Below are 12,102 nucleotides of genomic sequence, written 5' to 3'. Positions count from 1 at the left end.
CACCCGAACCTGTACTTGAATGCTTGCATCGAGTGCTTAGGTCGTGTGGTTCCTTGTTTATATTCTTTTCTTTTATTATTTTAGGATTGTTAAACAAAACCATTTATTGCTTGGCTTGACTTGCTTGCTTCTGATTGCATTATATATGCTAGCATAACAACCATTTGGATTGATAACCCTTTATACTACAACTGCATAGGGAATTGCTACCCTGGGTGAAAAACCTGTTATCATCGATTTTCCATAGCCCCAAAAAAACATTGCAATTCTCGATCATTGGAGACAAAAACTGGTGGAGTATCATGCGCCATTAGTTTCAGTGCCTTGTTCGAGAACATGTAGCTCAGCTTTAGCTCATGGCTAAACGCGTCCAATCCGTAGTCTTCAAGAACAAGCTCCACAAGCTTGTCGTGTGTTGTGTCTCCATCTATCTGCACAACTATACACCCTCTATTGTCGATGTTAAATACATATGTCTGTTTCTTTACCCAATTACCGGACACAACTAGTACCGGAACTGGATCCATGAAAGAAAATGAAGAACAAGGTGAAGAAGAAGGTGAAGAAGAAGTAGAAGAACAAGGTGAAGAAGAAGGTAAAAACCATGTAAATAGTTCACTTAATAACCAGTTGAAGAACAAGAGTTGAAGGAACGACGTTTTGTATTTCCGGACAAGAAATATGATGACATGGAATGCTGACATGGATGATGCGTCCGACGTGGCAAGTCAGCCATCAAACAAATAATAAATCAGCCTAATAAATAAAACTCAGCCATCAAACAAATTATAACTCAGTCACAACATGGATAGCATTATAGTAATTAAAAAGCAAAAAATGGCTGCCAAATTCAGCCGCTTCATCAACCAAAAATATGTAACTCAGCCGTATCGTTTAATAAGTCAGTCGTAACTGAATAAGATTCTAGTAATTAATCTTTTGCTACTAAGTCGGCCATGAAATGGCCGAGTTGTATGATAAGTCAGCCTATCTCGTCTGAGTTATAGTTTTTAACCATAATTCAGCCGTAACTACATCTAATAAGTCAGCCGTTTTTCATAACTCAGCCAACCGGAAAAAGTTAATTCAGCCGTATCGTAGTGATAACTCAGCCAAAATTTTGACAACTCAACCATCGGGTCAAAACTCAGCCGTAATGACGGCTGAGTTAGAGCATAACTCAGCCAGATTTTAATAAGTCAGCCGTAAGGACGGCTTGGTTAGAACATAATTCAGCCAGATTTTAATAAGTCAGCCATAACTCTTGGTCGAGTTATAATCTAAGTCAGCCATCCGCTCTTACTCAAATGTTTTTTCCATAAATCAGCCGCAACATACCTATAACTCAGCCGTCATTACCTCTCTAATGCGTTACGGCTGAGTTATTAATACACGTCAGCGATTTCCGACGTGGCGTCTCACGTAGCAATGACATTTTTATAATTACGTTTTTCCCAGTAACATAAAACAAGGGCACGTCGGATATTTTAAAAATACCCGAAATATTCTAATAATAAAAAAAAAATTTGTAGATTCTGATAATATTACCTAAAATGTATAACATCTGAGTAAATCTCCCTAATAGTTAATGCTGGAGGGTTTATTCACAATTTTGGGATATTAGAGCTGTTCATCTTTCAATAATTTTGGGTCCATTTTTTCCCTGGAAATTCAAACCTCCATAAATTAATAAAGTCGGGACCATGAAATTTTTTTAATTTATAGAGGTTTTAATTTATAAATTAATAAGATATTGAGGTTCTTTTAGAAATAGTTACATGTAAAAAACAATTATCGCAGCTAGGACTTTCGATAATTTTTGTATGCGATTTGAGAAGATTACACCAAAAGTTTTTAATACAATGAAAATGATTAGAGATGAGTTCTAGCTGGATTTCATTAGAGATGAGTTCTAGCTGGAATGCAAATTCAAGAATACACAAATAATAATAGAGCCATATTTCACTAAATTTTTAGATATATATATATTATTTAGTTTATATTATTATTAATTTATAATATTGTTGGGACCATATTTTTACATAGGATTTTTAAAAAAAATATTATCTTATTATTTTATCGAATTGTGTCATTTTTACATCGTTCCAATTTGAGAAATTTTTTTTTATTAATTTAGAGCGAGTATTAATTTAAAAACTATTAATTTATAGAAGTTCTACTGTATATATGAGTCAGATGTCTTTATACAACAAAATTTTACACACTATACAAGAATCTCGGACATGTATATATATATATATATAAATCGTCTAATAATGTATAAATGTCTACATTTACACATAAACTAATACTAGAAAATAACTACAATTATATTTCACATTTAAAATTAGTTATAAAATAAATAATGATTTTATTTTATCAAATTAAATGATTTATCTAAATAATTAAATAAACCATTTTATGATATTATATTATACATTAAAAACCCAGTAGGTGGCTAGTTTTAGAAATTTTATCTTTTAACTAATTAGAAAAATGCGAAGTAAACAATAACTGGTCATCATTGCCGTTAAATCTGTAAGTCTCCAACATGATGTGTCCAAATCCACATTTTCGAATTATGAAAATTTGATATTTGTTAACGTAGAAACGTGTAGAAGATGCATGTAAAGTTGTCAATATTGATGATTTTGTGGGTTTTTATGTGGAGTAAATCCAATTATTTCTGCCTCCAACTGTGACTGATTTTTGTAATGTTCTTATTCGCTATCTTCTCTTGTGACATGTTTTGTTGTTCTTAATTAGCCCTTCTTTTCTTCGGACACCCGTTCTTCTTTGGCTCTCTTTGTGAATGACTTGTTTGTTTTTAGTGATTTATTGGCTCTCTCCTTAATTGTTTTTGTAGTATTCTTATAAGTTAGATATTTTGTTTTCTTCTGACACGTGTGTGCGTCTGTAGTCCACTAAGTTCTCACTGAATATCCCAATTCACTAAATCAGGAATCTTAGCTATCTCCAAGTTCATAAGGGTGTTTCACTGCACAACAATCCGAACAGTAGACGAAAAAAAAAAAAAAAAAAAAGTAGATACTTCTTTACAGTTCTTGAATACTTGTTTAGCTGTTTTGTGTTTTTACAATTTGGGAAACGAAATGGAGTCAAAGTTCCATGCTTTTATGTTCCCGTGGTTTGCTTTTGGTCGTAGGATTCTTTTTCTACATCTTGCAAACAAACTAGCTTAAAAAGGTCATCGGATTACTTTCTTGCTGCCTAAGAAATCTCAAAAACAGTTGGAACATCACAACCTGTTCCCAGACAGTAGTCTTTCACCCTCTCACTGTCCCTCATGTCAATGGCATCCCTCAAATTTTATGTTCTATTCTCAAATTTAATATGTGTTTTCGAATTTTTTTTAAATACAATAAATATCGTATAAACCAGAACAAAACAAAAGAAAGTTACTTTATGGATAAGGATATTGTCATTCACTCATTTATCACGTTGATTGCTTCACCTTTTTTTTTTCGTTCACCTAATGTTTTCCTATTTCCCCTAATCTGTCCTATTTCAATGAAGAAGAATCAAAGCAAGTGGCCAAAGAAAAGCAAAACAAAGAAGTAATTCTTAATTATTGTGATTGATTTTTGTAATGTTCTTCTTCGCTGTCTTTGTCTTGTGACATGTCTTTTGTTGTGTCCTTCTTAATTAGCTATTGTTTCTTTTGACACCTGTTCTTCTTGCTTCTCTCTTGTTACTTGTTTATTTTTGTAGTGAATTATTGGCTCTCTTCTCGAGTTGTGATCTTGTGACTTAGTTTTTGTAGTGTTCTTCTTAATTAACCAATCGTTTTTCTTCTACACATGTGCTTCTGTAATCCACTAACTTCTCACTAAATATTTTAATCCACCAAACCAGTCTTCAGTTTCATATAAGGGTGTTTCACTGCACAACAATCAGACAAAGAGACGAAGAAAAAAAAGAAGCATATACTTGTTTTTGAATTCTTGAATACTTTGTTTAGTTGTTTTGTTTTGTTTCTTTTTACAATTTGGGGAAACGAAATGGATTCGAAATTCCATGCTTTTATGTTCCCCTGGTTTGCTTTTGGTCATATGATTCCTTTTCTACATCTTGCAAACAAACTAGCTGAGAAAGGTCACCGAGTTACATTCTTGCTACCTAAGAAAGCTCAAAAGCAGGTGGAACATCACAACCTGTTCCCAGACAGTATTGTCTTTCACCCTCTCACAGTTCCTCATGTCAATGGCCTCCCTCCTGGTGCCGAGACAACCTCGGATATCTCAATCTCGGAGGATAATTTATTGTCCGAAGCCTTAGATCTCACTCGCGGTCAGGTTGAAGCTGCGGTTCGTGCTTTGAGACCGGATTTGATATTCTTCGATTTTGCTCACTGGATTCCAGAATTGGCTAAAGAACATATGATCAAGAGTGTGAGTTACATGATAGTATCTGCGACAGTTATAGCTCGTTTACATGACCCTGGTGCACCAGTAGAAGTTCCCCCACCGGGTTATCCTTCATCGAAGGTATTGTTCCGTGGAAACGATGCTCATGCCTTAGTAATTAGGTCGATCTTCTACGAGAGACTTTATCATCAGCTCACTACTGGTTTTAAGAGTTGTGATGTAATTGCACTGAGGACATGCAACGAAATAGAAGGTAAATTCTGCGACTTTATTTCGCGTCAATACCAAAAGAAGGTTCTCTTGACTGGTCCAATGCTCCCTGAGCCAGACACAAGTAAACCACTAGAAGAACACTGGAGCCATTTTCTTAGCGGGTTCCCACCTGGTTCAGTAGTGTTTTGTGCACTTGGAAGCCAGATAGTTCTTGAGAAGGATCAGTTCCAAGAACTCTGCTTAGGGATGGAGCTGACAGGTTTACCGTTTCTTGTAGCGGTAAAGCCACCGAGAGGATCATCGACGATCCAAGAAAGTTTACCAGAAGGGTTCGAGGAGCGGGTGAAGGGGCGTGGTGTGGTTTCGGGAGGATGGGTGCAACAGCCTTTGATATTGTCTCATCCATCAGTAGGCTGCTTTGTGAACCATTGCGGTCCTGGAGCAATATGGGAGTGTCTGATGACTGATTGCCAAATGGTTTTGATTCCATTTTTAAGTGATCAAGTTCTCTTCACAAGGTTGTTGACTGAGGAATTCGAGGTCTCTGTGGAAGTGTTCAGGGAAAAAACAGGATGGTTTTCAAAGGAGAGCTTAAGAGATGCGATCAAGTCTGTGATGGATAAAGAGAGCGACCTCGGGAAGCTAGTGAGGAGTAACCACGCCAAATTGAAGGAGATTCTTGTTAGTCCTGGACTATTTGCTGGTTACGTGGATAACTTTGTTGAGGGATTGACTGATTTGATCAGTGTCCAGAAACATGATTAGATCTGAAATTATATACTTTGTACGACTGGCCAGACAAGAGTTCTTCTTGAGTCAAACTTATGTTTGTATGATGAAGGTTGGTAATGATATTAAGTCAATATTTTAGTTCGGTTGAGATGCTTACTTTTTAGAAATCTATACTAAATAAAATAGGAGCTATAACCTTCTTAAGCTGTCCATGTAGAATTTTAAACCACCAATAGAGATTATACACCTCACTAATTAACTTTTTTTAAATTTCCAGAATTTTCTATATTAAAAATTATTTTAAACAACCTATCAAGATTTGACATATCATTCATTAACATTTTTTAAATTTCCAGAATTTTTAGAAAAAGGAAAGTTTTAAATTTATGGAAATAAAAGAACTATGTACAATATCTCACATCGGCTAGAAAAGTTTTAGACAATGGTTCAGAACCAGTATAAAAAAGATTAATATGCTTCCAACAACGAATGAGCAAGAAAACTTGATTTATCAGGCGTCCAAGTTTAAAATTTTTATTCGGTTTGATCCAGTTTTTTATTTGATCAAACTAAAACATTAAAAAGTTTGATGGGTTAACAAGTTGTGTGGTAGTCTAAAAAAAATATTTTTCAGTGGCCTAATGTGAAGAAGTTGACGAGGAAGAAGAATAAAAAGAATATAACGAAGAACCATACAGTAAAAGTAATGATGACAATTACTCCAAAATTTGACAATGGAATGACAAGAAAGAATATGAAGAATAAGAAAACATGGAATAAAAAACACGAAATCATAGGTCATAGCGATCAATTAAATATGAAAACGAGTTAAATTCATGATGATAAAATTGTTCCGTTTTTCTGATCTGTTGAATTTCAAGTATTTAGTTTCACCATGTATAAAAATTGTTTAGGATATGTGAGGTCATCAGTTTGCCTCGACGTCGAGTTAAATTCATGATTTTTTTTATCAGATTAGATTTTATAACACAACTGATTTTTATATTTTTTAAAAATGTGTATCTGAAATTTATTTTTTTCCCTTAATACTAATTTAAATTTTTTTATAAAATAATATTTTATTACCGTCATCAATTATATATAATTTTCATCAAAATATATCAAATAAACCCACGCTACGGGTGGGTTCAAAACCTAGTATTGTTTTAAAAGTAGTAGTTTTCAAAGTATAATATGCTTTAATGATTTACTTACATAGCAAAACCCTTACATTTGTTTATTTCCAAATTTTGAAGATAAATGGGTTGACTCTTTCATCTCAACAAGTAAAAACTATTATAGTTTTCAAATTTTGAATGTTCATTCAACTCTTTCAAAATCTTCAATTAATCCTACCATTTGCACTCTAAATAAGTTTACCTTTTTTTACTAATAAGCTAAAATCTTTTTTAAAAAGTTGTTTTAACGTTTTGTGTCCATCCAACAACTCACATCTGTCAAGCGTCAAGCTAATGATTTATCAATTATGTAGGCCACACATGATATTATGAGTTATGAATTTTTATCTTAATGAGGGAGAGTTTTTCAACCTAACCGACGTTATCTTCCAATCTCCAAGAATTATACTCACAAACTCGGCGTTTCAAGAGAACAACCACAATGTCCGTAGGATTTGTGGTGTCTTGCAACTCTCGTGGAAAGTCAACACCAATTTCAAGTTCGGTATTGATTATATCCTCGTGGTGATGCATCCCTATCTTGTATCCAGGAGTAAAAAAGCCTTCTTAAGATTAATTATGAGTGATTTCATCTTCATTAGACTGATTAGATTTTTCTTCTTTTGGGTTAAATTTTGGACTGATTAGATAAAACCAGAAATTATATCCAAGAAAATATATATATATATATATATATATGCATTAGTTAATTAAAAGGTTAAAAACACTTGGACCAAGTAGATCATACCTCAAGATTTATTAGAGCTTTCATTTGAAACATTTTCACTTGGGATGTAACAGACCGCTTACAACGTACGTTTCTTTTTTTTTACTTGCTAAAATTTACCGTATAGATCATACCGGCTTTAATGTTTTTGTGTATGTCTGCAGGAGTGATGAAGATGAATTCTGAACCTCTCCTTACCGAATAAAGAGAAGTTTAGGTAGCATCCTTCTGAATCCTTCTGAATATTTTGAAAAATATTCTTATATTAAACATCTTCAAACTTCAACATTGTGATTGGCTGTTGATGAGACAAACGAATTCTAGCTTTCTTAGAATTGGATAATAATTCACAAACACAGAGACAAACGCTGTGGCCTGGACCAAAACCATTAAAGCGTGGACCACAACATGTGTCGTGAACCGTAAAACATAAATCGTGTAACCAACGGGACCAATATCATTAAGGCGTGTAACCCAACGGAACGTCATGGACCAAAAACTAAGATAAGCCTATATTTGGAATTTTTGATCGCACATATATATACAGTATATCGTGGACCATAATTATCGTAAACAAAAAAACATATATGTAGTTATCTTCTTCGTCAAAACTATACTTGAAACCCTAGCCAAACTTTTAATTGTCATCATCAGAATTTAGAACATATCTTCACTAGTCTCATTCCCAGAATACAAGAGTATACATTTAGTTATGTTGAACAAAAACAAGTTCCATCGAAGACAAAAATAATTATTAGTGGACAAAAATAGACGGTGGTGATGCAGTTCATGACGATGCAGAGGAGAAGATGATACACTTCTTGCAAAGTTCATGAATCTCTTATTCTCTTCATAGCTGAAAAATGGAAGATATCTACTATATTTAGGCATTTTATAGTAGGGTTATGGTTATTAAGGTTATAGTTTATTAATCACTAGTTATAGTCCGAAATTTGTTTAGCCTTATGTTAAATATAGTTCTGGTTAAAGCGTGTATAGTTAAATACGATATTATAAGTATTTGATAATATGATATGGTTGATATTATTTGATGATATGATATGGATGATATTATTTATTTTTAATTGATATACTTTTTTTAAGCTTATTCATATATCTATATATTATATGATTCATATTAAATAATTAGCTATTAGTATATTTTATTATGTTTTAAAACAATTAAGGTTAAAAAGTTACAGTTTAACTATTCGGTTAACTATAACACACATGAACCGAGTTTTCGGTTTGGGTGTTGAGATGCCAAAGAAGGGCGTCGGTCGACACCACTCTATGGTTGTTGCTCGGGTTAGTTCTTTTTTTTCTCCGATTTGATGCGGTTTGTTGTGCAAATCCAAGAGCTTTTTTTTTGGTTAGCCGTTTTTATTCCCGAGAGAGAAGAGAAAGAGAATCTCATGAGATATCGTTCTGTAAGTTTTATAGATATTTAATAATATTTACAAATATTTACAGTATCAGTTATTAAATTAATAGGTGTTGAACTTAAAAAAAATTATAATTATATAAATTTTATTAAGAATAACTGAATAAATAATTTATTAAATTTTAATATATATTATTTATTCAATATTAAATAATTTTGGTTTTAAGTTATAATTTTAGATTAAATAATGAAAACCTCGATGAATATTATGATAATTATTAATTACTATATTTATTGTTAATGATAGAAATTTAGGATATCAATGAAAAACCATACTCCCTCTGTATCATAAAGGTTGATGTTTTAAGATTTTTTCTTGTATCACAAAGGATGATTTTTTTAGTTTATTTAACACATTTTTATTTTTAAATCAAATAACTAATTAATGTTTTTAGTTTTATAATAAAAATAAATAAATATAGACATTCACTTGAATGACAAGTGTAAGAAAAGTATGAGTAAATGAGTATTAAAAGGAATATAAAACAAGAGTACTAATAATAATACAACATTCATTATTTTTTTAATTTTGGTGAAAATCCTAAAAAATCATCTATTATACAGAAGAAGTATTATATAAAAAATATTATAATTAATAAGGATCAAAATCATTGAATTAGATTGTATATTTAATTTTGAGTCGATCATAAAAATGACACAAAAATATACTTCAAAAATATTAAAATAAATTATACTAGTAGTTAAATATATTTAATAATAAAAGGATCGATGAAATATATAATCAACCATGAATGAAACATGGATGCATAAACTGATAAACAAAAGCATCTCTATAAGTATATTGTCTTATTATGTGGCATTAAAATAAACAAGTGACGATGCAGAAATAAATAATTGGACTTAGATGTTTTCTTACTAATAGAAAAATAAGAGTATGCATTGACCTAAATCAATAATACACAATCAACAGACTTCTTCGATCGTTATCGTTGATAAACAGATAATAATACATAAATGAATCTGATCTAAGAGTAAGTGCTATAATAATTTCAATAAATTTTAATACATAACATCGCCAAGTTCAAAACGCAATTGAATCCGCGCATAACACAAGTTCTTACCTAATGTATTAGATACTTTGAAGAAAACTTGGAAGCCATGATCACGTCGGACTTTCGTGTTTTTTTTTTTGGAAATTTTTAGACTGTATTTTCAATTTCTTAATACAGTAAATGTCTTACAAACCAGAGCAAAACAAATATTGGCTCTTTATGTTGTATTCGGACTAATTAAAAAGTGTAATGTCAATATAAGTTTATATAAACATTATAGAAAAAAAAACAGAATTAAATACTTTGAAAAGAAAAAACATGGATGTCGAAGGACGTTTATCACGTTGATTGCTTCACCTGATTTGTCCTAATTTACCTAATCAAAGCAACAAATTAACAAAAAAAGTAATGCTTCGTACGAAAGCAACAAATCAAAAGAAAAAAATAAAGTTGATTGTTTTTATCCATTGTGACTGATTTTTTGTGACGTTCTTCTTCGCTGCAGCCTTCTATTCTGGCATTGTTTTTTGCTGTGTCCTTAACTCAATTATTTTCTTCTACACATGTGCATCTCAATAAATATTTCAATCCACTAAACTAGTCTTCAAGCTAACCCATGCCTCCAACTGTGAATGATTTTTGTAATGTTCGTCTTCGCTATCTTCTCTCGTGACATGTTTTTGTTAAGTCCTTTTCACGCCTGTTTTTCTTGCCTCTCTTGCGTGACTTGTTGTTTATAGTGAATTATTGGCTCCTTCTCTAGTGACTTCTTTTTGTAGTGTTTTTCTCAATTATCTATTTTGTTTTCTTACACATGTGCTTCTGTAACCCACTAACTTCTCAAAAAATATCTCAATTCACCAAACCATTCTCCAAGTTCATATAAGGGTGTTTCGCTGTACAACAATCAAATCCACAAACGAAGAAAAAAAGAAATTAAAAAAACAACAGATATTCCATTGAGTTCTTGAATACTTTTTATTTGGTGCTTTTACAATTTGGGAAAGGAAATGGAGCCAAAGTTCCATGCATTTATGTTCCCATGGTTTGCTTTTGGTCATATGATTCCTTTTCTACATCTTGCAAACAAACTAGCTGAGAAAGGTCACCGGGTTACTTTCTTGCTCCCTAAGAAAGCTCAAAAACAGTTGGAACATCACAATCTGTTCCCAGACAGTATTGTTTTTCACCCTCTCACAGTCCCTCATGTCAATGGCCTCCCTGCTGGTGCCGAGACAACCTCGGATATCTCAATCTCGATGGACAACTTCTTGTCCGAAGCCATGGATCTCACTCGCGATCAGGTTGAAGCTGCCGTTCATGCTTCGAGACCAGACTTGATCTTCTTCGATTTTGCTCACTGGATTCCAGAAGTGGCTAAAGAGCATATGATCAAGAGTGTGAGCTACATCATAATATCTGCTACAGCTATAGCTCATTTACGTGAGCCTGATACTCCATTAGGTGTTCCCCCACCGGGTTATCCTTCAACGAAGGTGTTGTGCCGTGAAAACGATGCTCATGCCTTTATAACCATGCCGTTCTTTTACGAGAGACTTTATCATCAGATCACTACAGGTTTTAAGAAATGTGATGTCATCGCACTGAGGACATGCAGAGAAATGGAAGGTAAATTTTGCGACTATGTATCGCATCAATACCATAAGAATGTTCTTTTGACTGGTCCAATGCTCCCTGAGCCAGACACAAGTAAACCACTAGAAGAACAACATTGGAACCATTTTCTGAGCGGATTCCCACCGGGGTCTGTAATTTTTTGTGCACTTGGCACCCAAATTGTTCTTGAGAAGGATCAATTTCAAGAACTCTGCTTAGGGATGGAGCTGACAGGTTTACCCTTTCTTTTAGCGGTAAAGCCACCAAGAGGATCATCAACGGTCCAAGAAGGTTTACCAGAAGGGTTCGAGGAGCGGGTTAAGGGGCGTGGTGTGGTTTGGGGAGGATGGGTGCAGCAACCTTTGATATTGTCTCATCCATCGGTAGGCTGCTTTGTGAACCATTGTGGTCCTGGAACAATATGGGAGTGTCTCCTGAGTGATTGCCAAATGGTTTTAATTCCATTTTTCGGTGATCAAGTTCTCTTCACAAGATTGTTGACCGAGGAATTCGAGGTTTCTGTAGAAGTTTCGAGGGAAAAAACCGGATGGTTTTCAAAGGAGAGCTTAAGAGATGCGGTCAAGTCTGTGATGGATAAAGACAGTGACCTCGGGGAGCTAGTGAGGAGTAACCACGCCAAATTGAAGGAGATTCTTATTAGTCCTGGACTATTTGCTGGTTACGTGGATAACTTTGTTGAGGCATTGACTGATTTGATCAATGTGAAAAAACATGATTAGATGTATAATTGTATGTGTTTATTATGATGAAGGTTGGTTATGATACTAAA

At 33.3% G+C, this 12,102-nt stretch overlaps 1 protein-coding gene and 1 pseudogene across 2 annotated transcripts; both read left to right on the top strand.

The window, feature by feature from the left end:
- Positions 1-3,005: 3,005 nt before the first annotated feature.
- LOC104707275 (UDP-glycosyltransferase 79B8) lies at positions 3,006-5,481 on the top strand. Its single transcript, XM_010423592.3, has one exon. The coding sequence runs from the start codon at positions 4,023-4,025 to the stop codon at positions 5,364-5,366; it is 1,344 nt and encodes a 447-aa protein (XP_010421894.2). The 5' UTR covers positions 3,006-4,022; the 3' UTR covers positions 5,367-5,481.
- A 4,598-nt stretch (positions 5,482-10,079) lies between these two features.
- LOC147940163 (UDP-glycosyltransferase 79B8 pseudogene) lies at positions 10,080-12,102 on the top strand (annotated as a pseudogene). The gene has a single exon (XR_015563822.1). The product of XR_015563822.1 is annotated as a UDP-glycosyltransferase 79B8 pseudogene (transcript).

Source organism: Camelina sativa, chromosome 8 (genome assembly GCF_030686135.1).
Source record: "Camelina sativa cultivar CO46 ecotype springtype chromosome 8, ASM3068613v1".
In the NCBI taxonomy this organism is placed as follows: domain Eukaryota; kingdom Viridiplantae; phylum Streptophyta; class Magnoliopsida; order Brassicales; family Brassicaceae; genus Camelina; species Camelina sativa.
The sequence above is the reverse complement of the archived record's forward strand: the minus strand, read 5'-3'. Positions and strand labels throughout refer to the sequence as shown.

Coding starts and splice junctions, on each gene's coding strand:
- LOC104707275 (XM_010423592.3), top strand. CDS start 4,023: ATGGATTCGAAATTCCATGCTTTTATGTTCCCCTGGTTTGCTTTTGGT.